Source organism: Copadichromis virginalis, linkage group LG17 (assembly GCF_057382275.1).
Source record: "Copadichromis virginalis isolate Kocher_CV1m ecotype Utaka linkage group LG17, C_Virginalis_male_GT1.1, whole genome shotgun sequence".
In the NCBI taxonomy this organism is placed as follows: Eukaryota; Metazoa; Chordata; class Actinopteri; order Cichliformes; family Cichlidae; genus Copadichromis; species Copadichromis virginalis.
Window position 1 is genome coordinate 32681708 of NC_140634.1, and position 22999 is coordinate 32704706.

At 40.1% G+C, this 22999-nt stretch overlaps 2 protein-coding genes and 1 long non-coding RNA gene across 4 annotated transcripts in view; 2 read left to right on the forward strand and 1 right to left on the reverse strand.

The window, feature by feature from the left end:
- Positions 1-14020, reverse strand: part of ccdc146 (coiled-coil domain containing 146) — a 63719-nt gene extending 49699 nt beyond the window's left edge. The window contains exons 1-2 of one of the 2 annotated variants that reach the window (XM_085436202.1): positions 13838-14020; positions 12828-13021 (exon numbers count right to left, since the gene is read on the reverse strand). In XM_085436202.1, the coding sequence (XP_085292328.1) occupies positions 12828-13021; position 13838 (195 nt within the window). In that variant the 5' untranslated portion in view covers positions 13839-14020. Of the gene's footprint in view, positions 1-12827; positions 13022-13817 lie in introns of both variants that reach the window. The other variant, XM_085436201.1, reaches the window with a different exon arrangement.
- Positions 1060-12400, forward strand: fgl2a (fibrinogen-like 2a). Its single transcript, XM_085436900.1, has 5 exons — positions 1060-1884; positions 2556-2760; positions 7351-7570; positions 10115-10285; positions 10389-12400. The coding sequence occupies exons 1-5, from the start codon at positions 1309-1311 to the stop codon at positions 10702-10704; spliced, it is 1488 nt and encodes a 495-aa protein (XP_085293026.1). The 5' UTR covers positions 1060-1308; the 3' UTR covers positions 10705-12400.
- Positions 14019-22885, forward strand: LOC146689745 (uncharacterized). Its single transcript, XR_014915911.1, has 4 exons — positions 14019-14081; positions 14289-14364; positions 15628-15658; positions 22701-22885. It is a non-coding gene; the product is annotated as an uncharacterized LOC146689745 (long non-coding RNA).
- Positions 22886-22999: the final 114 nt, after the last annotated feature.

Genomic DNA, 22999 nt, shown 5'->3' on the forward strand with positions numbered 1-22999 from the left:
TAATCACCAGCAACTGAACACCAAAATAAATAAATAAATAACTAACTAACCGGTAGAAAGGTGGAAACAGAGTACTGGGGAAATCATAGAAATAGTTGTGCAACAATGAAAAACAAGTTTAAACCAAGCGCGCTGTCTGACTTTGAACATTGTGTAGGCAGGGGGACCTGCAGCTGTCCAGTCATCGAACAAGCATTCAGGACAGGTACAAACAATTGGCTTTAGTAAGAAACGCTAAATATGAATATGTATTTGAATTTGTGTCCAAGGACAATCCAAAGGGCACCTTTAAGATATGGTTATAGAAGCTCTCTAGTGCCATGTCTTATTTGAACTGAAATGTTTTTCTTCATGTTAATGTAGGTTTGTAGTCTGCAAGTGTATTATAGTGCAAAAATTAAATCTTATCACGACAGTGTATCAGTACACACTCAATGTTCAGAAAATCTCAGCATTCAGGTGAAACTCATTTTATAAAAGTCTCTAATGAATGTTATGCTCAATTTGCAAGATCCCAAGCAGGCTCAGTAGGTGAAAGAAATCGCCAGCTTAAACAAACTGAAACAAACCTTTTCTCTGGTACTAAACCATATATATACAGGAATTGAGCCCATCCGGAGACAATTGAGAGACTTTAGCGCAGTGGATGTTATCAAGTGTTTTCAGTAACGCTTTGGAATCTGAACCAGGTCAACGAGGGGTCTTTAAATGTTAAAAACTGTGGAAAAAAAACAGCATAAAAAAAAAAAAGAGCAGTGAGTGAATAGTTCCTGTGGACTGAGTCATTCTGCTCTTCGGGGAAATGAGCTGACTTGAGAATATGGCAGGATGGCAGCATGCATGGACTGCAGGCAAAGGACTCTGCCTCTTTCTCTATCTACCAACCACCACCAATCTTTTTTTTTTTTTTTACAGTGCTGTTGATATGGTGTTTTGCATTACGCAATAGTGCTGCCCCTCCCATCCTCTGAAAATCAGCACATTCCCTCTCTCACATCCCTTTCTCTACCTCTCTCTCCCTCCCTCCCTCCCTCCCTCACTTGTCCTGATATTAATGACACAGCTATCTGAGGCAGCGGCAGTTCCCCTGCGCTCTTTCCCTCCTGCAGACTACACTCATACACATGCACACACTCTCTTACACCAAATAAGATACTGGACACACATCCACACACTTACACGGGACATCTGCAGGCACACACACATGCACACACATACAAAAACACTACTATACACTCCAAGTTCATATCAGAGGCAGCCACAGACGCTTTCTCTTTACACACACTTATTTAAAAATCTCACAGAAGGATGAGGACAATTGGACTTTGCGTTTGTGCTGGTCTCCTGCTTACAGGCACCTTATTACTCAGAATCAGCCAGGCAGCAGACTTTCCTGGTAACTCTCACCAGCGATGGGACTCTAGAGGATCCTACCATTTGGGATTTGAGTCTGGTACTCCCACTTCTTGCCCTGTCAAACTTAGACCTATGGGCCAGTGTGGGAGCTCTGGGGCAGAGGACGGGGAGGACTGCCCTTACCAGATCACTCTGCCTCCCCTCACCATCCAGCTGCCCAAGCAGTTCAGGCTGCTGGAGAAGACGATGAAGGAGCTGCAGAGCCTGAAGGAGGTAGTGAACAAGCTGAAAAGCGGGTGCCAGGAGTGCCGTGGGGCACGGGGCAGCGGAGTTTTTGGACACCAGCAGGCAGACCAGATCCCGATTCAGGGGGATGCCGGGGAAAAAGTGACGGGGCAGGAGGTGCAAGGTGGATCCAGCCAAGAGGAGAGGGGAGATGGGATGGTTCCTGGAGCTACTGTGGATGCCGCAAGACCGGGTTCAATTTTTGGGAAACCTGCTCCGAGCCAAAACATGCAGGAGATGCAGGTAAGAGGCAAAGTTAACACTTACAGGAAAAGATATAAGACTGAACCAAGGAATAAATCATTTACCTTACAAATACACTTGGTTGAGCTCAAATTTATCATTTATTCACCTTGATCTAAAATTGTTTTGGTATAGTTCAATACAGCGTGCATTTTCTGCTACATCTGTAGAGCACAGAGGTGTGTACAACATGTGAAATAGTAGCACTGCACCATTTCCTCTGTTTCCTCTGTTCCATTAAAACCCTGCAAATTGTCAGAAAGCCAGATCTTTAGCAGCTTTGTGAAAGTGTTAGGGGACACTGGTATGAAGCGCGTTTCATGCTTCCAGTCAGATGCGCCCAGCTGGAATGCAAACTGACCAGATGTCAAAAGACACGCAAAGTCCTACCTGGCGCCACTCCGCCAGGGAAAATTTCTGGTACAATAAGCAGGGTGGGAAAATCGGAGTTAGACACCAGCCCAGTGACAGTAAATTTCTGCCGTCTGGTAAGCTTATTGACTCTCACAGCCACTTTGGCAGACAGCCAATCGTAACGCAGACTTTGTTTCCATTCTAAAATTCAAATTGGCTGGTGAAACAATGAAGGAGGCTGGTGACTTCGGTAATCTGCCTGCTTTGTAGTGCGTGCCAAAAATAATTTCCTTCACGCTTGCTCTGGCCTTTCTCAGGTGAAGCTGAATAGGATGTCAGCCAGCCTGCGCAATGCCAGGAACCAAATCTCAGCTCTGCAGGGTCGACTGGAGGGAATCAACCTTCTTAACATGGAGAATGTACAGGCTATAGTGGACAGGCGGGTGGAGAACATCACCGGAGTGGTCAACAAGCTCAGCTCCAGCTGTACCACCGAATGTCCAGCCCAGACTGGCCCTCAGTGTAAGCTTACTTTTATTAAGATAATTAATAATAATAATATTCTCTACATTGTTATACTTACCCTCCATTCCTTTGGTCCTGTTATTTTTCATCTGATCTTGTGATCTGCCCTCTCCATCTTCCCAGTGACAAGGGCTTTCAGTTAAAAGAGAATGTGTTTTTCTGTTATGTTTTATTCTGTTATATCTTTGCCATTTCATGTTTCGCCCCCCTTTTCTCTTCTGTTCTTCTCATACATTTTTGTAATCCTTCTGAGCATGATCAAGAGTGCACTTTTCAATTTTTTATTTCCTAAAAAAAAGATGTTATTATTGTAATAAAACCCTGTTGGTTAAATAAGTTTAGCAGTTCAGGGTTGCAGGGGGATATATTTTCTGGCATAGGCTGTATTCAATCATTCCTGAGTGGACATTATAATCAACTTCAAAAATAATCAGAGTCAGGGTGTTTACTTTCACCCAACAAGACCTTTCTTCCTTGGAAATGAAAAGTGAAATCTATGTTGCCAGTGTCCTTGTCAACCACACTCACTGGTCTGTTGCAACATCTCTCCTCCATTACTGATATGAAGAATATTATATATTTAGGTGTAGTCTAGATTTGAGAAATGGAATTTTCCATCATCTTAATGCGTACCAAAAGGTTACTGTATTCATTACATTACTGGAGTGGAGTGGCTGGTTCAGAGTAGCCAGTGCACAAATGGACAGAGTGAAATAGCTTTAAGTTGAGCACATACTGCACTGGAGTGAAGCAATAGAACTTGGTTCAAAGTGAGAATTCACTTTAACTCTTACATAACTAACCGAAGTGACCCCTCACTACTCTCCATACGCACAAACTCAAAAAGGGAAGGCAGAAAAAGACCCACACTTGAAAGTAGGAATGCACACATAGTGAAACTCTGGGCCGATACACATCGACAGTGAAATGCTTTAAAGTGTAACAGCATCACGCTATCTTTGAACAATTAGCCAGCATGAAATTGATTCGAGCAAAATAGATGAATATCACTGACACCAGTAGATGCTGTTGTACTTGGAGATATCAGCCAACAAACCAACACTAGCTGATATCGATATTTTGCAGATTAATCTGTGCTTCCCTGCTTGGAAGTTTTATGACCGTTTAAACAAGCCTGCGATATTGTATCTAGAAACAGTGGGGGTTGCAGACTAGCTAAGCAAAACAAATACCCCACTTTACATTGATGTAAAAGCTATTTTGGATGCGAGCACAGTAGAAATGCAGGGCACTTTCAGAAAGCAAATACTATCCAGTACTTCACTATGAATGTTACACTATATTGGGGCTTTTATGTAGAAAACAGATGTGAGCTTATTTCTAAGCAGATTAGCTGGAACAGTGGTGTGAAGGGAATCCCATCCCTTTCTCTTCTGTTTGCTTCTCCAACTTGCTTCTTTCTCCATCAAACCTGATCATTTTTCCCCTCCCTTATGCATTTATCCTCAAAGCATCTATACCCTCTCCTCATTTTTCCTCTATTTCATATTTCTTTTTCTATTGCCCTACCTCTTACTGTCTCCCCCTCTTTAATTCTCTTTCCTAGTCCCTTCTCTCTGCTTCCCTACCTGCCTCCTTCTGGAGGTCATGCTCTTGGATGCTCATTACTGCATAAAAAGACAAGCGCTCATTATCTCTTGCCAATACCACAAGTAATAATGAAGGCGGCTTTCCTGACACTACAGTAGTCACAGATGGCACCCAGGGTCAGTAGCACTTGTCTTTCTACATCTATCTGCTTTGTTCAGGTCAAGAACTGGATAAGCATCCGACTTCAGCTCAGGAGACCGTGCCTAATGGTGTCTGAATTCCATCCAAATGTAGCAGAAAAGAAACAGCTGCTGTTACTGAGGAAAGCGACCAATACGTTGTGTTAGGGTGTTTCACAAGATCACTCAAATTAGAAATCGCGATAAAAAGTTACTCCAAAAGTTGCTAAATGAACATCTTTTAGAATTTTTCTTGTCTTAAAACTTTCAAACCAGATGCTGATCATGTTCCTCTGCGAGCTCCTAATGGGCAGAGTAAAACAGACTTTCACTGATAAGAGTTTCCTGGTTATTTACCACAATGTCAAAAGTGTTTAGTGAAGCAAAAAATAAACTATCTAGCATTTTAACTAAAGCTACATAAGGCATTTCTGGCAGGTTAAAAAATTGCTGTAGGCCTTTTACACAAACTGCACTGACAAATTTTAAAAAATGCCAACTTTGTGAGGACCGTAACCATCATTTAACCCAATGTAGAATTGCAATTTCACCATTAATAGGGAGTAAAACTACATTTGTCAAGATGCTGTTATCACTCTAAGTGCTCTAAGCGTTCATTTTCGCTCATTTTGCCAATTTCCATTTTTGCAACAAGCACTGATCTTCACTTTCACTCCTGCAGGAAGCATAGAAATTCATGTCCCTGTTCAGCTACATTAACTCAATCATACAAAATGAGAATAGATGTTCAGTCCTCCATCAAGAACTGCTCGTTTGGAAATTTGGTGTCGGGCAACTTCATAAGGGAAGCACAGTTTTTTTTAGTTTCTTTCCATCAAAACTGAAGTAGTATAAGCAGTAGTATGCTATCGCTTTCGATACACATTTCCTCAGTTGACATGAGGCATACTTCTTGATAATAATTGTCTTCCTTTTATGAGAATCTCTTGTGTGGTCTGAAGTCAAACAGGCAAAGCGCCAAGAGTCAAATCAGTCTGTCAAAATGTCATCTATAAAAAGCATGTCAGTCAATATGGCGTGGGACTCATCAGCCTATGTCAGTCGACTTGCCAGTCAAAAAAGTGAGTAAGAAAGAAGAAGAATGGGGAAACTTTGCTCTGGTAAAATTGTTTGAACTTTCCCCTCAGAGCAAAACAACATATGAGTCATGTTCCAGTGCTTTGTCTGACTTCTCACTGCTGTGGGATTTGCGGGGAAAAGTCATGACATAGGCTAAAATTGCTGCTTCGATGAGTTTACAGGGCCTTCGTTGTCAAGGTTAGAATAGTAATGTGGGTACCAGGCTTTTACCTCACGCTGTTTCTCTGCTGTCCACAAACAACAACTCAGAAATGAGTACATCCCCTAGCGGGCTTTGTCCTTTTACTGTAAACATACACTGTTTTGGGATCATTTTCAGAAATGACACATATCACTTTCCTTGTCCCAGACCAATTAGCTATTAATTTTCCTCAACAGTCACATAGACAGCCCATCAGCCAAGAGTTTTTCAGGAACGAGTAAGTGGCTGATATTAGAGTTATTTAGGTCAGGCACATTGCCAGACGTACTGAGATGGAGATCACTCTTGTCTGTCTCGGGACACTGACTGCCCAGTCAGATAGATGGGGACAAATAGAAAAGAAGATGTAAAGTGGCGACACTGCAGTCAGACGCTGAAAGTGAGTGTGACACTGAAAGAATTTACGGGTCAATTCTTTTGTTGCCAAATGCCGACCGAGCTGTTAAGGTGACAAGGATACATTTCAACCTTGCGATCGACTCCCATATGGAGTGATTTACCATCTGCAGCTATTTTGCACTTGAAGCATTCAAGTGTAATGTTGTCAGAAAACGAAGTTGCTTATTTAGAGAGCAAAATAAATGTTTGTGCTCCATCTGCTAGTTCAGTTCCTTTTAAAATAGAAATACAACTATCTACAGCAACATGCATTTTTCATTCTACAAACACTGTTCACTCCCTACACCTGTTTTCCTTCCTATACCAGTACTACTGCTGGGGTATGAGCACCGCCTACCCCAGCACTATTATAATCTACTGCACCTCTAGAGAGATTAAGGACTATGAGAACATTGTATCATCAATGGAGCGCATCTAACACTCAAAAGGAGTCCAACATGCTGCCTGCCCAGTGTCAGGACAATTTAGACCCAAGGTGCCAGTGTGCATGGAGGGGGTATGGCTCTCTAATCCAGTTTTACACTTTCCCACGTTTTAACAAGACTGTTCCATTCACTTCCAAAATCCTAACTGACAGGAGTCTTTGGACCTTGGTTTTGGATTGATTCGGTAGCCTGCAATGCGACACAAGGGATGGGAGGAAAAGGTAGACGAATAAGTGGCCAGGTAAAAAAAAAGTGCTCAGAATGCATTGAAGGTATACAAAATGGACCTGTGTTGTAGCACGTGGGGAGATTAGAGGAATTTATCCCCTGGCAGAGGCTGTTTCTTCAATGGTTCTAAATACTATATTTCAGATAAGCATGGATATATTGTGAAATACATATTTCACAATCAGCTTGTTTTTAATGTTATTTTATACATAATAAATGGTTAGGGGAAGATGTCTGACAGGCAAAAAGAATGTGGTGAAGGGGTGTTTTTGTGTTTGAATGCATTCCTCTTAAATGAAGGCAGGGATGAGAAATTCCACACTGGATTTCCTACTAACCTATCTCATTTTCTTTTCTCCAGCCTTCCTCAGCCTCAGGGCCTGTTTCTATTACTGTCTCAGGGAACAATGCCAGACCAAAGTGAAAATATTACTGAATATCATCCAGTAACATCTGCTTATAACTACTCTCCCTTCTCTCTTTCTCACTGCCACCCATGCAGTCATCTTAGCCCCTCGGGACTGTTCAGACTACAATGTGCTGGAAGTGAGGAGGAACGGTATATATCGTGTGACACCTGACGCTCGCAATGGGACGTTTGAGGTATTCTGTGACATGGAGTCCTTCGGAGGTGGCTGGACTGTGATACAGCAACGCCTCAATGGGTCCGTCAGCTTCAACCGCACCTGGGCTGAGTATAAGAAAGGCTTTGGGAACCTCAGGTTAGTTATTTTCTTTACCCCTCCTCCCCCACAATTGGGCATTCCTCTGATAATTTACGACAAAGCATGCTCAGCATATCCAGGATATCTTTTCCTTATCTTGCTTCACTTATTCAAACATCAGCAATCAGCCTAAGCAGTCACGCAACGGTGGTTATGAACTGCATAAGTAAACCCAGAGCTTTCCAATATATGAACGCATTCACTCAAATTAGTGTTTAGATGTGTATATACTACAGTGGTTGCCTTATTCTTTCACCTGGAGGCCTAGATGTCTGAGAGCCATGTTCCCCAACAATATATTAAGGCTAATAGAACAATAAAATGGTTTATTGTTCTATGGTCTGCAGCGAAGGTAAAAGAAAGTGAAGGAACAACGTTGCTTTTAAGAATCTAGATTTATTACTGAGATTCATCGAGTAAAGAAAAAGATCCTAGATGCCTAGATCCTTTTGAAAAACCTTTAGGCCCTCTTACTATCTGTGCACCAAGGTCTAAGCGATCCTCCAGGAATGGTGATCCTATTTTCCAAGGATCTGATTGGTCAGTAGATGGTGATTTCATACATGTGGACCTCTTATCTTGACCATAACCTGTTGTGGAGCAGGTTAGGTCTGCAGCACAAGTTACCATGGTGATAGTAAGACTCAAACTGCTTTTGCAATACTGAAAACACAGGATTAAACTCAAAGTTACCAGACGTTAAGCCCAAAAACTGCTTCTTAGTACAGGAATCTGTCCAGTTATTGTTTACAGTCTGAATCTGAATGTGTATAAACCTTTTAAAAACCCAATAAAAGGCTTAATCCATACACTTTTCCCATAGAAATAGCATTAGCTGTCAGAAGCAACAGATAACAGAAACAAAAACATCCCCTTTTGAAAGACATTCTTAGAATAACAAAATGTGCCACGCATCATGTGTATCAGTGAAGCCTTAAGCTAGTGAGAGCAAGGTTCTTTGTTCACAGAGAAGCTTCAAAGTTTACGCTGCCAGCTTGCAACCAAACTCCTTACATAATGTATCTGGTTGCAAATGCAACGACTGACACTGAAAACTCTTTTTAATGTCATGTGACATAGTGACATTAAGCAGGTCCAGCCAAGGTTGGACAACTTTTTTAATTAGCATGCATTGTTATATGTCAAGCCTGTATCATTTTAAGTCAGCACTACACACTACTGCATTAAGTCAAACTCAACTATTTTCTGGACCCTCATTACACTAGAGCCTACCACATGCTCATCTAACTAGCTGCAAGCTATACAGTTTGAAAGAATACACAAAAACAAGCAGTTTGTTCAATGTATTAATTTTTTTGTCTTGCTAGTAGGAAATTGTTCATCTATACTGTTCTTTTACCAGTGAATTAGAGCTCATTTAATGTCATGTGCTACAGAATACTTTTACCAAAACCTGAGAGAGTCTAATCCCTCAGTACTTAGGAGCTAATGATGCACACCTGTTCTCTATATCACTGTTTGTTCAACACCTGTTTTCATTATCAGTGATTGATTATCATGCATAAAACTAAGGGGACGTATAGAGATATTTAAAAAAGATCAGAACTTTTTCCTGTGTGTTTTGGTCTTTGGTCCACATGATAACACTGTGAGTCTGCCATATTTGTAGTGCTGTTGTATGTACAGGAAGGACTGTTATACCCAAAGTATTCAAAGTGGAAAACCCAAGTGCTGCATTCCATCATGCATTGCGTTGAAGTAAAAGAGACAGAGTAAAGAAACAAAAGAAAGCAGAACACTAAATAAACTGCCACAAAGTATTTAGATTCATCAACTTGAGGAATTACACTCTGTTCAATGCACTTATCAGAAATATGCACATTATTAGTCACTTATCTAACCGATGTTGATCTATTCTGCTCTAACTGTGTGACAGCGTTGATGTAACAAGACAGAGAAAATGAGGCAAATATTATCAGAAGCCATTTTTCCATTTTGTTATTGGGCTCGCTATTTAGCTTTCTACATAAAACTCCTTATACAGGGAGTAGAGAGTAGTGAATGATCACAAGTACAAAAACAACATTTTTGGCTCATAAGGCCAACAAGAGTTTATGGCTTTGAGGTCAGGGTAATGCTGCCTGTTGGTTTGGCATGCTCTTAAACCCCATTCATTTCATTTTTATCTTTTTGTGCAGACTTATTTACTTAGCAAATGAAGGAGAAAAGGCACCATTTTCAAAAGAAGACTCAAGTTACATGTGGACTAGGCCTTAGGGAAATGATGACCACAGTAGATGATCTGACCCCATTTCAACTGATCATAAAGTTGCAGATATAAAACAAATTATTCAAAACAACCTTCTGAGCATGTCTGAATATCCAGCATTAAACTCCCACTAAAAGAATGTCTCCTCTCCTCCTCTCCTGTTTTCCTCTATTGGAGTACACATGCATTTTGCTAAAAAAATTGAAATTCTAACATAGTATGTGAGCTTTATATATATATATATATATATATATATATATATATATATATATCTATCAGCATGCCTCATTTTGTTCCTTTCTATCCTGCAGAGGTGAGTTCTGGCTGGGCAATGACCATATCCATTTGCTGACAAAAGCAAAAGATATGATTCTGCGTATCGAGCTAGAGGACTTTGAGGGTGTCCGGGAGTATGCAAAGTATGATCAGTTCTATGTGGCCAATGAGTACCTACGCTACCGTCTGTCTGTCAGTGGATACAGGTACAGGGTTCACTTCTGCACATGCAATATTTCTCACTCTCAGTTGCTGCTAGAACACCTTAAACTGGAACAGCACACCTTATATATCAATGTCTCATTACAGTGGGACGGCTGGGAACGCCCTCAGTTTCAACAAGCACTTCAACCACGACCAGAAGTTCTTCTCCACACCCGACCGCGACAACGACATGTACCCCTCTGGGAACTGCGGCGGCTACTACAGCTCCGGCTGGTGGTTTGACGCCTGCATGTCTGCCAACCTCAACGGGAAGTACTATCACAAGCGATACAAGGGAGTCAGGAACGGGATCTTCTGGGGAACGTGGCACAACATGTCGACCGAGTACTACCCCACCAACTACAGGCAGGCTTTTAAAACTGTCAAAATGATGATACGGCCCAAGAACTATGGTCCTTAAAAGGACAGGTAAATATTGGTGAGTGCAGTCATGCAGGCAAAGACAAAGAAAATGGAAGAGCAAGTACATAAGGACTCAAACACACATACACTCACTAGTAGTCATGCATTTACACATTTACACATGCGTACGTGTGCACATAGGACTATAAGTAGTTTGGTGCATTAATGATAACAATAATTGTGAAAAATTTAAGTGTGCTATTACTTTTCCACTCTAGTGAGTGTGGCCTTCAAAATGTTGGATTAAAATGATGATAATAAAGGACAATGGACTATGAACAATGATGGACTAATAAAATTCTTTTTAAAAAAAAAACCAAAAAAAAAACCTCCCATGCAGTGTAGGCCAGCCTCCTACGTGGGCCATAACATTAAATTGAGGGTTACCAGAAGAGATTTTTTCACTGGTCTTTGACATTTTTTTTTCTCTTTCTGTCCTGCTGCCTCCTGCCATAAACCCAGCATAGAAACACAGCACAGCACATACTAGTAGTAAAAACTAATGAGCTATCACTTTCTCTGCTGTAAATGATTTTGTAATTAACAGCAGCCACCCAAGTGAGGTATACGAGAGCTGATGATACAGTTTTGAGTGGGTCCGATAATCATTACGAAAGACTTCAAGCTGGAGAGTCAAACTGTTAGAAAAATTACAGTCAGTAATAAATGTATAGCTTTACTTGGCCCTTCTCTGGCATTTATCTCACTGCTCTCGGGCAGCTTGCCGATTTATCATTACCCCATACCACAGAAGACATCCCAGTATAAATACGCAGCATCCAATAAATTTCTATTGAGTCATGTATGTGTGTGCATTCTGCATTATTGATGTTTAACTAGAGTCTTCTTGAGAGCAGCCACGAAGCAGGACATTGCAGTGAGGAAAAAAAATGTGTTTCCAAGCTTTGGATGCACCGAATTACTGCACACTTCTCTATGCCATAATCTGTAAAATCTTCTTCTTGTACAATACTGCTATCTAATGTTAGGAAACTGTATAGCACCATTTATTTCATTTTATACACACTGTAAATGGGAAGGATTGGGGAAAGAAATGCTTCACTATGAGGATGTGTATAGTATTTATTTTACTTTGAGAGGTATGATAGCTTTTATATGATACAATGGTCATGCAGTACAGAGTCTAATGATTGATGACATTTGAGTAATGACAAGGACTAGGCATAATTGTGATCATTCATAGTAAATATCTGCATAAATTGGAATTCTTTGTGTATCAGATTGATCTTTTCTATCATTCATATTCAGCTGTTGTGCCAATAGATATGCAATTTTTATATTGAGGAAAAAAAATTAAATTAATATTCCATGGCTGTGTTGCACATTTCAATGTTCGGTCGGTTTAAAATCCTTTTCATGCCTGCTCCACTTGTGTACTGGAATCGCCTTTCAAACGAATGTATACAAAAAATGTATACAAGTTTCGCATGAGTGTCTTTGAATGTGTCTGCCGTCTAGTGTCCGAGGCTGAATGAGGCTTGTAAAAATGCAGGATGAGGTGCTGCATGCCCATAACAAATGGGTTTATGAGGTGTTGAACCAATAAAGCCACTAAATAAAAGGCAGATTTCATATTGGCTTCGCAGAAGATGATAAAACTGTGGGACTGTGACTTTACTGTCTGTTTACTGTCTGTGATGATAAAGTTAATAAAAGTGTTGTGCTCATTCACAGGATGACTCCTAAATATTCACTTTTTTTCACACTTAATGTTTATGACAAACACTTTAACGCACATTATGTATGTGCAATACTTTGTTATCAGAAATTAAACTGCAAAAGAATGGAGGAAATAATAGTCCTGAACATTAGCCTTGTGCAAATACATGCATCTATATCATATCTGATACTATTTTCTTTTCTTTTGAATCATGGCAGTTAAATCTGCCACTATAACTATCAAATAGGGTTGTGTCTGTGAAGGTTCTCAGTCATCCAGGTCATCGTAGTCAAAGGAGCTTGCAAAGAAAAGCGTCTGGACGTCCAGACGCTTTTCTTTGCAAGCTCCTTTGACTATCAAATAGGGATGTTTGTCTTTCTGAAAACAATTTAAAAATGCCATTCACAAAATAACAACATAACAATGCACATGATTGTTACCTCATCTAAACGCTGGGAGGCAGGACTAGCAGAGACCACAATGGAGGCTGAGGGCTGCTTTTCTGGGAGTGAAGCATCGGGTGCAACGGCCACTAGAGGGGTGTCCTCCTCCATTCCCTTATCCTCATCTTGCTCTTCCACTTCAACTTCTGCACTCTGAGGCCTGCATTCTGTCTCCTCCTGGGATGGATTCACTAGTGATTGGATCAAAACATAATAATATTGAGGACAGAAACACACTAAACAAACATTAGTATCCTACAGGCTGCGTGGGACAGGAATCCGAAAATATGTAAATATTTGTTACACCAAAGTCCTGGCACACAGTTTCAACATTTAATGGCCTTCCCTATGCTTGCTTACCAATAAATAAAACATAAGACTAAAAGTGGGCAGCACAGCGGTGCAGTGGCTAGCACTGTTGTCTCACAGTGACCTGTCCAGGGTGTACCCTGCCTCTTGCCCTATGATAGCTGCCATCGGCTCCAGCCCCACCGCGACTCCGAGAAGGATCAGCGGAAGAGGGTGGATGGATGATTAGAAGTTTTGTATGTGCGGAACACACCGAATTAGACATGCAAAAGCCTGCTTTTATTCTGAAGGATTACGCTTCCGCCGGTGAACACCGGAAATCAAAATCAATAAATATTATTTTTAAACGTAGATCCCACAAAGTAATTCGTGAGCACTGTCCTAAACATATTCAGAAAATTTTAAGATCATGTATATTATTAGACCTGTAAACGTCACACGGAAAGCGTACCTTTTCGAAAAACGCAAAAAGACCAAATTATGACAGCTTATCGGCTATAACTGGTGCTAAGCGGCTCCAGCTTAGTTTCTGCTTCTAAATTCTGCTAAGGCACACGAGAAGGCCATAAAAATAGAAAAAAAATGGGCTAATGTGATACGAAAAGGTGTATACAACATAACAATACAGCACAAGTGTACAACAAGTGTGTTGTTCATTTAAAGCATGCAGAAACTTACTTATTAGCCAGTTTACTTGCTGTGTCCGGTTTTTTGGTGTTTGTTAGATAAACAAGGAAACACATTCCTTATTGTTATATCTCTGGAGTCTTCGCAGGCCTTTAAAATAAAAAAAAAAAAAATAATAATTTCACAGCCAATCTCAGCAAAACCCAATCACCGACTTTTCACTTTCCTGGTGTGTTGTGGTTACCATAACAACGACGCTATACGTCCACCTTAACATAAGGAGAAAGCCTTGAATTATTTCACCTTCACTGAAAAGTAATGCGCAAGCTATGGTTATTTTTTCTACTTATCTACCGTTTTCTCCTGTTTTGTTAATACACCAAAATCCCAACGGACTTCATTCAATCCGACAATTAAAAACAAAAAACAAAACTTATTTTACACTTGCAGCGCATGTCCTGCAGATGGCGTTAAATTACAGGTTAATTACCCCCCCTTTTTTTTTTTTTTTTAAATCTCTAGCGCTTTATCGTCATGTGTAATAAAATTGGCTCCATGGAACAACATCAGTGGCCAGCTGGCTGAACACCCTGAACTGGTGAGTGTTGAAAACCTTAAAATGATATCCAGGGTGAAAGATGGCAGACATTCAAAGTCATTGTTCTCCTGTGTTGTTGAAAATTTTTTCCCACAGTGGACTGTGGGAGGTGGCATGACCCATAACTTATTCCCGGCAACAGCTGCTGAGATGTGTTGTCTCAGCAGTATGTATGTGTGTGTGCATGCTGGTATGTGATCCGTTCAAGATGTCCCATTAGGAAAGGATGTGATATTACTAGAAAAGTTGTGAGTTTACTAGCACCAGGAAAGAGAAACCTGTTTGGCAATCCTCAAACATTTGTTATTTGTTGAATTTTATTTTACACTTACTTGGCATGTCCAATATATCTATTGGCTACACACACACACACCACAAAAAAACAAAAACCAACTCATCTTCTAAGTGTGAGTTCTTTTTTTTGTCTAGAAAAGTCATAAATTGTGAAGAGTAATGCAGTCATGTGCATTCGCAATGCCATGTGTGCACCCAGTGGAGATGCAGATTCATACATCAAAGCCCTGACAACACACACATATACTTTATTAGGTAAATGTTGCTAGTAGGGTTGGACATAATTTTGCTTTCACATTCAATGCTGGAAACATTCCTTTAGAGATTTTGGTCCATATTCACATGATAGCATTATGTACATGCTGCAGATTTGTGGGCTACATATCCATAATGCTAATCTCTCAAATCTCAAAGGTGCTCTATTTGACTGAGATCTGGTGACTATGGAGACCATTCGAGTACAGCGAACTTATTGTCATGTTCAAGGCCCCAGTTTAAAAATCATCTGAGTGTCAGACAGACAGCAGGAATACAAAAGAGGACCCAAAAGCAGACTCAATAGACTGTTTCTTTCTTATTAGCAACACTTCATTGAACACAGGGATCACTGTAGTTAAAGCAGGGCAGTGAGAGGTTTTACAGGTGTGTGATCCACTATGAGGCAGTGATGAGTCATGTCTGCACACAATATTTGCAAAGAGGAGCGATGAATGATTGTTTACTTGGGGTCGCGGAGAGCTGGGTTTCCTAAGGGTGGTGTGGTTTTCCAGGTGAGTGTCAGAGTGTGACTGAATGAGTGAAACAAGATGTCCAACATTTCCTTTTCTTTCTCAGACTGATGGGGTGTAGTGGTGAGCAAGTGTGTGTTATACTTGTATAACTATGCATGTGACAAATAAAGAACCTTGAACCTTGAACCTTGAGGGCAGGCAGGTGAGGTATCTTACCTTTTCTTTTTGCTCCCGACAGCCGAGGAGGAGTGAGCAGCAGAAGCCAGCAGGTGAGTGCTTGAGAGTTATCCAGTAGGCAAGGAAGACCAGTGTCAGAGGAAATCAGGAGAATGATTGAAGAGTGTGACTGTTGATCCAAGGCCAAAGATGACACCATCAGCTAAAACTCTGCCAGAATGTTGAGAACTGAGCTGGTCCTAAAGTACAGCCTGGCTGATTGCCATCCTATCAAGCTCAAACTAGTCTGTGCAATCTCCTCTGATCTCTGGCAGTCAAATGGGATTTTCAGCCAGAGAACTGCTGCTCAGTGGCTATTTCCTTTTTTTCCAGACCATTCTCTGTAAACCCTAGAGGGGACTGTGCAGGTAATTGACAGTAGATCAGCAGTTTTTGAAATCCTCAGACCAGCATCTGGCACCAACAACCATTCCACATTCAAAATCACTTAAATCAGCTTTCTTCCCGATTCTGATGCTCAGTTTGAAATTCAGCAGGTTGTCTTGAGCATATCCAAACACACTGAGTTGCTGCCATGTGACAGAGCTGATTAAATATCTGGTATAACACACAGTTGAACAGGCCTAACTCATGAAGCAGCCCGTAAGTGTTGGTTAGTGAATGCACACAAACAGAAGCTGCCCCTTCAAATGTGCAGTAATACTTACATTCAGATATGTACTAGACTTTTTACTGGCATCAATACAGCAGCAAATTTGCCTGTTACTCATTTCCACATGATGTCCCACCAACTGATAGAAAGTTGGTTATTCAAAGGGTTTTTTTGTCTTCAAAGTCATCAGCTAAAATGAGATCTTTCCAGTTTGTGACATTTATTTATTTTCTGCTACAGATATAACAAAACAGGGGAAAGGATCAGTGACAACAGCATAGCCCATATAAGTAAAAAGCTGGAGAATGGAAGGATAATAGTACCCGCACCCCCTTAAAGAACAAAATTCATTTTTTAGCTTACTTGCTAAGCAAACATGTCAATAACTTAATAACCACCCCCTCGTTAAATCTAAATAAATCTTCTAGTACTTTGGAATAAACGTGTTTGACACAGTCACATTTCCAAATTAACCCTGAAAATCTTCCAACAGTCTGGATATGTTATCTCTCCAGTCCTGGCAGGATTTAGTTTATTTTGGTATTTAAAAAAATGTCCCTAGATACACCATATTTGGGTAAATAAAACATGACCCTAAAATAATCTGTTCTCGGGTGAATAAATCAGGATTGCCATGTATTGTGGAAATTTGTGCATAAAGCTGACATTTCTTTAGTTGTTGAGCTAGTCAGTGCTTTACATTCGGGTGGGGGGGGCTCCTTTGACTTTGTTCATATTTTGCTGATGTAACTAACATTTCAAGTGTCAAAATATGCTGACTACATATGTTTTAAAAGTCTGTTCCACCATGTCTTCTCATCAACCTAACCATAATTGCTGGCTGAGGATTTATGAGTTAGATTTTTTTTCACCACAGTTCAAAGTAACTCCTGTAAAGTTCGACAATCTACAACAGATGTTGATGATGCATGTTGTGTCAGGCAACACGGGGGACTTAGCAAGGCAGAAACAAGGATTACACACTACGTGCAAGTGATCAAGATCGGATTATGGATATCGATGCTAGTCTTGTGTGAAGGAAAATAAACATCCACCTTATTAAGATGTGAAATACTCAAACAAAATCTGTGCTGACAGCAAATCCGAGCACAGTTGGGGTGCCGGGGGTATTCCCTTCTCCTCTCTTGCGTTTTGTAAAACAGGTGAAAAACCAGTGTCGCGCAATGTGCATGCATGTCCCATCTGTGTTTGTTTGCTCCAGGGCTCACGTACAAATCAGGTCATAGGAAAAAGTGACTTTTATGCAACATGCAGACTCCGGACCCCTGTTTTATTGCAGTACTGTAGTCACAACAAATGCAACTTGGGGATTTGGTGTAATCTTACAAAACCCTTCACCACCACAACCCTCGCTTTTCCTGTTGGAAAACAGCTTCTAAATAACTTAATTAACACACACACACAGACTCACCGTGTGTTGTCTGTACATTTAGTGTGCTGCTAGCTTTTTCTTGTCCAATAACCTTGTAGACAACAACCGGAGACAGTTTTTGAACAGATGGTGAAACCAGTTTTTGTGCACAGTCGTTTTTAAAATAAAGTTTGTGTCCATGAGAGATCTTTACCTGAATTTTAATTATAGAATAAGATGCAACAATATTGCACAAGATGATACGTGATGTTGTGATTACTGTAATTTGTTTCACTCCCGGGATGGAAACTTAATCCAGCTTCCTTTTGTCTTTAATGTTGGATCAAACTTCACACTGCTGAGCTGGCATTCGGTGTAAATATTTTTGCAGCATCAAATCTCGGTTGAGCAAACTACTTAAAACATAAATCACTGAGGAACTCAGCACTGCTGTTGGCACACGGTGAGGCTGATGTCATTATTCAGTCTTGGTGGGATCTCTGTGGAGATTCCGGGATATTGTTCCATAGTGAGTCAGTGGACAGAGAGAAGGCTCAAAGGAAAACTGTTCTGCTGTAATGCAAACCGTAAGACCCCCTTCAGCTTGAACCACTGGCTCTCATAAAAAAAAGGGGGAAAAAAGAAAAGAAAATCAACTATAATGGACAACCTTGAATATGTTTTCAGTATGTCTACAGGAACTGGCAATTGGGGCCATATGTGTGAGTCAGTATCTGTGTACATTTTAGGACACAAGCATGATGTTTAAAGAATGTTTAATCATTCATTTGTATTTTATCATTTGCATCTTTGAAATGTAGCCTCTGAAGTATAATATATCAAAAGATTTATATGTGATGTCCTTATCATGTCAAATCAATCAGATATGCACTTTTCATTTACAGCTTTACCTTTCTATGCTGGATTACACAATACAGTTTACCACACCTATTAATTGAGAACCTTCACAGACACACCTATTAATTTTCCTATTGGGCCACATGAGAAACTTGGACAGTTGTTGAGGACCGCACCAATAAACTGATCTTAAGTCTGCTCAGTATTAATTTGATGTATTCATAAGCTTACTGGTGCAACCCATCATAACAGTTCCAGTTTATCATGTGGCCCAGTGGGGAAATGAATTGCCCACCCCTGCCTTACAGGATGCACTGGATCTTTACTTGGATCTGTATGGCTGTTGAAATATTCAAAACATTCACTATTAAAACCTGTCAAAGTGCTTTACTCGTTCATTTTAAAGAGAATAGTTCAGTTATTAATACTACTAACCAACATCTGGTGTCTGTGATCACAAATATTTAAGGTCTTTGATTGCTGAGACTTGCCATTACAGGCTTTTTGGATGAAGTAATGTCTTCATAGATTCACTCATTTAGAAAGTCTACAAGCAAAGACATGTTAGAAATAGAATTATATTAGTTTTAACATGTTTTAGGGTCATTTTGTGGTATTGTTAAAGTACAATTTTAATGGTATGAGTCTGTTCCTTACTTTGATGTCTTTTTTTTTGCCATTTTAGGTTGCTGTGTGTTCCTCAGAAAGCCTGTTCCACTTCTAAGAGAATTAGCTAACGTTTGCTGGTGCGCATATAACAAATATCGACTCATCTGTCTTTAGCCATTTTGTACTTGGAATCTGATGGAAACGCTTTGCACATGCATTTATATTTCTTCTACTCACTCCTGGTGAAGCCCCACAGATCTTGTGCAACAAACAGATTTGAACAGGAAGTGGGAGGGACATTTTAGGCAAATATCCAGACGTTTGTGCCAGAGATGGCTGTACATAGGACAATCTTTCTCAATGATATGATGCATATCCTAGATTAGAAAGAAAATCTGAAACAGAGCCTTTAGAGACAATTAAGAATTCCATACACTGATCCTATTTTTGGAACCTTTTGGATCGAGCATCCGCCGTTCTAAGAGTATAAATTTTATATCACAAGAAAACAAAGAAAAACAAAATAGTTATATATAGTATATATTCATACCATCATGTTAGTTTATACTGGAATTTTCTATGCACTTCTATCATTAGACACTTTGCTGATACACTTTGGAATTTGTTTTCACTTTTTTTGTTTTTTACATCAGCAATTTTGTGTTTTGGATTTCTATTGTGTCTACTCATAAATAAATACCTTCTCCCGCCACATAAATTCCCTCAATTAGATAATCCAGCTCATTTACCCCGTTAATGCATCAAACAATGACTGTATTTATGCTTGGTGCATATAAATGTTAATTCCTGGAGCAAATCGATGGAAAAAGCATTGTTTAAACAATAATTACACATCTTTCTGGGGGTAAAGAATGCCGGCCTAGCTCGCCACTAATTGAAAGGCTGAATCTACTTCAGTTATTGCCTTTCACTTTAAATGCCCACTCTAATTATATAAAACTGGAGTCTACTGACTCACTGTCTTTGTTCACACAAAGGTTTTGGGATTGTAACGGAACCGTGTGTGGTAAAGAAAGTAGATTTCATCCCACAAGTCTTTATAGAGGAGAACGGTGTAGCAAAAAACCCTGCTATCAACAAAGTAATTCATGCCGTTATATGCAGTTGTGTGAAAAAGAGAGTTTTCACAGGACTCCATGCAGTCCTTTGAAAAACAAAGCACTGCTTCAATAGGAATTAAGAAGTAGCAGCCAGGTTTTGCTAATCAAATGCACTTGATTAACTGATCATCAGTAATTGTGTCAGTAAATCCTTATAAACGCAGAAGGTTTTGGCAGCTTGCCGGTCTAGAGTCTTAAGGTATGTGTTAACACAAGGCATTCCCCGAAGAGGGGGTCCCACCAAATTCACCTCCAGGTTCAGATGATTTTTCACACCTATACTTCACTTATTCTGGTCCAAATCAGTCGATGAATTTGAGAACTTGTAGCTTTTCCCTGTCATTTGTTTTGTTTTTACATAGAAAAAAATCCAACTGAACTCCAAGGAAACCAAAATGTATCACTAAAAACCATGTGAGAATGTTGGGTCCACTCATTGGCCAGATTGGTGTCCGGGGTGGGAGAAACAGAAGTAAATATAGGAAGAAGATGTTGTGTGAGAAAATGGAGAATTTATGTTCATTTCACTGCTAGTTGCCAGTGCAGACTTTTGCACTTTTATTCTACTTTTCCACACGTTCACACCATAAATGAAACACTCTGGAGTTTGTTTGGAAAAGTACCGAGGCTAAAAGGTCTCAGTTTCAGTTGTTTTGGTCCTCACCAGTGCGATTACTGTGTTCACACCTGCACAAACGAGCTGCACCAAGGGGGAAAATGAAGTTTGATTTAACACACTCAGACGCCACAGGCCCCGCTTAACATGTTAAATGCTAAAGTTCATGACAGTACAATCAGAAAAAGAGTTAACTGAAGAACGGATTGTTTCTTGCCAGCAGAAGGCCGCTCCTCTCTAAAAAACATTACAGCCTGGCTTAGGTTTGGAAAGTTCAGTCTGTACAAACCACAAGACTTTAAACTTTGGTCTTCCTTTGGACAGACGAGACCAAAGTGGAGATGTTGGCTATAATGCACGGCACCATGTTTCTGTACAAATACCTCATATGTACCAACTGTCAAAAATGATGGCGAAGGATGATTATTTAGGCTTGTTTATCAAAATATTCTAGAGTTGAATGTGAGATGAATCTGTGCTATAACCAAAGCTTAGCTAAAACTAGCTCTTGCAGCAGGACTGAAAATGAAAATAATCAAGGTGTCCAGTCTTCAATGTGAATGAAATGTTGTGATAGGACCTTAAGAGAGCTGTGCATAGATGAATGCTAACAAACTTCAATGGACTAAAGCAACATTGTAAAGAAGATGTGGCATAAATTCCTCCACAATGATGTGAGAAACTGATAAAGTCATTACTTCGAATTCTTGCTACTGACTGCCAATAGCTACTGAATCATGGAGTGTATTTGTTTTTCATTGGACTGCAAAGAGTTTCCATAGAGAAAACTCCTATATCCTCAGTTTAAACATTTGTCTGTAAAGCTTGGATTGAAGTTGCAGCCAGTTAATTGATTCCAGGTATCTGGACACCCCCCCCCCCCAATGACCTTTGAAGTGGATTTCTCCCAGGACACTACAAAATGGCCTTGGGGATTAGAGTGAAATTACCACAACCTTCCAGTTTCCACTAGGGAAGGATAAAGGGTCCCCTATCTATTTTATGGCTTCCCAGAAACCTGTATAAATTATACAACCAAGGATCTTGAGGTTAAATCGGAATACTGCTAATAGCAAATAGGCCACTAAAATATGTAAAGTTGAACAAAAATACAAGGACAAGTTGAGGACAAGTTAAGTGCCACTAAAACCACTTTTACAATGTAGCAAGTTACCTTTGTTCATTCAGAGAAGCCTGTACATTGTAACCACCGTATGAGTCCTGGCTTGATATAGTGTGTATAGGGTTTACTTAAATACACAGACAGAATTTGAGCTTGTGAAACCTTCACTGCACATGGTTTTTTGTTGTCTTCCTTTCAGCTGCCATTCTTCTCTCTGCTGGACACATAAAAGAGTGTGTTTTGTCTCCTATGACCCTTATGTATAAGCAAAGGTCAAATAAACAGCCAAATAAATGGATACATGTAAAACCTTAAATTAAAATGTAAAAATGGTTGGAATCAGAATAGGTTTGCTGTATTGTAGCCACAATTTAATCATTACAAGTTTTCACAGTGCAGTGTAATAAAAAAAAATAAAAAAAAAATCACAACAGACAGAAGAAAGTGGAAAAACACAGTAATTGATGTCTCGTCACCACAGGCGAAATTTAATGACCTGCGTTAGCAGGTAGCTGACCCCTCCTTGAGAGTATCAGTCTCCTTTATTGCTAACACTGGAATGCCCTGTGAGGAAAGTGGGTAAAAGAAGGAAAGAAAGAGCATATGATGTGTGTTTGTGGAGTGTAATTTGGCTTCTATGAGTGTGACACACTGACAAGGATGGAAACAATTAGCTTCATCTGTTCACCAGATCTGGAGGATAGCCTCTCTTTACATACATGGTCGCGTCTTAGAATTGTGTGTGTGTGTGTGTGTGTGTGTGTGTGTGTGTGTTTCCCACAGATCCACTGGAGAAATCCTCCAGGACCGTCTGGCTTCCTTCCCTTTTATCCCAGCCACAGTCGTCAACAGGCAGCCACATCCTCGCAAACGCTGCCCTTGCTGGTCAAGCTGGTTAAGACTATGGAACATCTAAGATACAAATCTTCTCCTACTGTTTTCTATTTCTATCATAATAAATTCCTTCATGTCCCTCATGATAAATCAATTTCTCTGTTTCTGTTTCTCTGTTTCATTTATCAACACATATTACACTACATGAATTCCCTGCCAGAGACTGAGCCATAAGGTTTAAGGTTAAC

Bases quoted from the DNA above. Each gene is read 5' to 3' on its own strand.
- fgl2a (XM_085436900.1), top strand. From the start codon at position 1,309: ATGAGGACAATTGGACTTTGCGTTTGTGCTGGTCTCCTGCTTACAGGC. The intron at 1,885-2,555 runs GTAAGAGGCAAA...GGCCTTTCTCAG, and splicing joins AAAACATGCAGGAGATGCAG to GTGAAGCTGAATAGGATGTC. The intron at 10,286-10,388 runs GTACAGGGTTCA...GTCTCATTACAG, and splicing joins CTGTCTGTCAGTGGATACAG to TGGGACGGCTGGGAACGCCC.